Source organism: Hylaeus volcanicus, chromosome 6 (genome assembly GCF_026283585.1).
Source record: "Hylaeus volcanicus isolate JK05 chromosome 6, UHH_iyHylVolc1.0_haploid, whole genome shotgun sequence".
Classification (NCBI taxonomy): Eukaryota; Metazoa; Arthropoda; class Insecta; order Hymenoptera; family Colletidae; genus Hylaeus; species Hylaeus volcanicus.
In genome coordinates, this window is record NC_071981.1 from 2,093,226 (window position 1) to 2,095,242 (window position 2,017).

At 42.7% G+C, this 2,017-nt stretch overlaps 1 protein-coding gene across 8 annotated transcripts in view; it reads right to left on the minus strand.

The window, feature by feature from the left end:
- Positions 1–2,017, minus strand: part of LOC128877949 (uncharacterized) — a 37,123-nt gene that overhangs the window by 14,100 nt on the left and 21,006 nt on the right. For 4 of the 8 annotated variants that reach the window (XM_054125646.1, XM_054125647.1, XM_054125648.1 and 1 more), the window contains exons 2-3: positions 955–1,373; positions 474–553 (exon numbers count right to left, since the gene is read on the minus strand). In XM_054125646.1, the coding sequence (XP_053981621.1) occupies positions 474–553; positions 955–1,266 (392 nt within the window). In that variant the 5' untranslated portion in view covers positions 1,267–1,373. Of the gene's footprint in view, positions 1–473; positions 554–954; positions 1,374–1,540; positions 1,812–2,017 lie in introns of all 8 variants that reach the window. The other 4 variants (XM_054125644.1, XM_054125650.1, XM_054125652.1 and 1 more) reach the window with 3 other exon arrangements.

The following is a 2,017-nucleotide window of genomic DNA, read 5'->3' on the forward strand; positions in this document are numbered from 1 at the left end:
GTACGTTTATTTATTTACTAGAAAACTCGATTGTTGTATTTGTAGATTCTCTACGTTTGTAGACTCTATGTTATATTTTGTTTACTACGAATATTGTATGTATTAATTAAAGAATAAATAAATGGCTCCAAGACGAATAGTCAATATTTTCCGAGGATGGCTTCTATCTGGAAATTTCTTTCGACGCATCAACCTTAGTTTTAGACCTCGATTAAGAGTATAATTTACAAATTCTTGTTAAAGACCGACAAATTATTATATACAATTAATTACTAATACAGCATTCATAGTAAACAAAATATAACATAGAGTCTACGAACGCACAGAATCTACAAATACAATAATCAAGTACATAGAAGTTAATGTATGCGTACTCTACCGACAATCATGAAAACTCCAATAATGGGTCGTCTACAGTAATTAGCACGATTGAACGCGAATAATAAAAATCATACACTCTACGATTGTCTCACCAGAAGCTAAAGAAGACGTCGGTGAAGGTTTCCGCGCACGTGAACAGCGCGAACACGATCCAGTACATCATCCATTTCACCTGTAAACAGAAGATGTAACGCTTGTCATCGGAATGTTAAAACGTCTCCGATGGAAGACTTCCATCGTCAACCAGCGAAGTTCTTCCAAGATTCCCAGGCTTTTTAACAAAGAAACTCGAGAATATGACTCGTTCGGTAAACATTTGCGTAGCAAACATTCCGCGGGAACAATGTTTGGCCGAGGTGTTATCGATGGGTCTAGCCCGAACTCGCTTCTGCGAAGCGTGCTCGAGCCAATTCCATTAATTATGATCGTCAAACATAATCGTTCCTAATGGAATCAGTCAAGAGTGCCTCGACGTTTCTTCGCGGATAGTCGCGCGACCCAGACACCGTTTCTGCCATTAAATCCATTACGATATTCGTTTATTATTCTAATAAAATACTGCAAAATACTCACGTATTCTTTAACATTCTTCGTCCTCACCGCCTTGTAAGAAGCATAGGCCGGGTACAAATTGCCGAATACTAATCTGAAAATCGGATACAGCAGAAGGTAAGTGAGCGATCGGGGGACAACGATCACCAGCAGCGCAGCCAAGATTCGCAAGCAACCCAAGCTTATTCTCTTTGGGATCATGTCCGCACAGAATCGCACGCAAGCGTGAAAACATTCGACCAATATTCGAGGGACGCCAGCTTTACAGAGGGTCCAGATAAAAGGATTTTCGTCGATACCGCTCGGCCGATGCTCGATCCCTTTGGCTTCCATTTTCACCAGAGCTTCTCTCTCCCGTGTCTTGCTGGACTCGAGACTAACTCTATCGAGTCCCTTCGTCACGCTTTTCGATGCACGTCGGCCCTATCCGACGCGTCCAACTGCAAAATATCCAAGCGATTGCTTAAAGCATATCAAAAATTTAACGTCTGTTTTGCAACAAAGAAACTTTCCCCGATCAAATATAACACGACTTCAACCCTCGTATTTCTAGGCTCGCGGAAGTTTTAATCGAGTCGTAGCATTGCGATCGGAATAGAGCGCTTACAGAGTCGTGAAGGGATCTAGGATCCGCCCTCTGCCCAAGTCGAGCGATCTCTCATCGATAGAATCACGGAATAGATCGAGGAGTTCGAAATACTTCCATCGTTACTCGTTGACCCTTAACAGCCACGTCTATTTCAGGCCTCTCCAAATGATCGTTCCGTGGGCGACGGAACCCGAGACAATTGTTGCAACGACGATCGTTGTGTCCCCCTGAAGATCAGAGCCGTCGATTCACGAGCGACTCACGACCCAGGTTACCTCTACATGGGAGACTGAAAATCGTCGGTCGTGTAAGTGTCGGGCAACCGAGAAAGTTCGCCGTTTTTCAGGGCCTCGAAAGTGAGAAAGATATTTATCTATCGAACAATAGGAATAAAAAGTGTAAAGGTGAATCGCGTTCACTGCAAGAATTTTTGAGAAATCTTAAATTTAAGTGTCAAAGCACTTGGTACAGTCAACTTTTACTAACTTTCCTGGA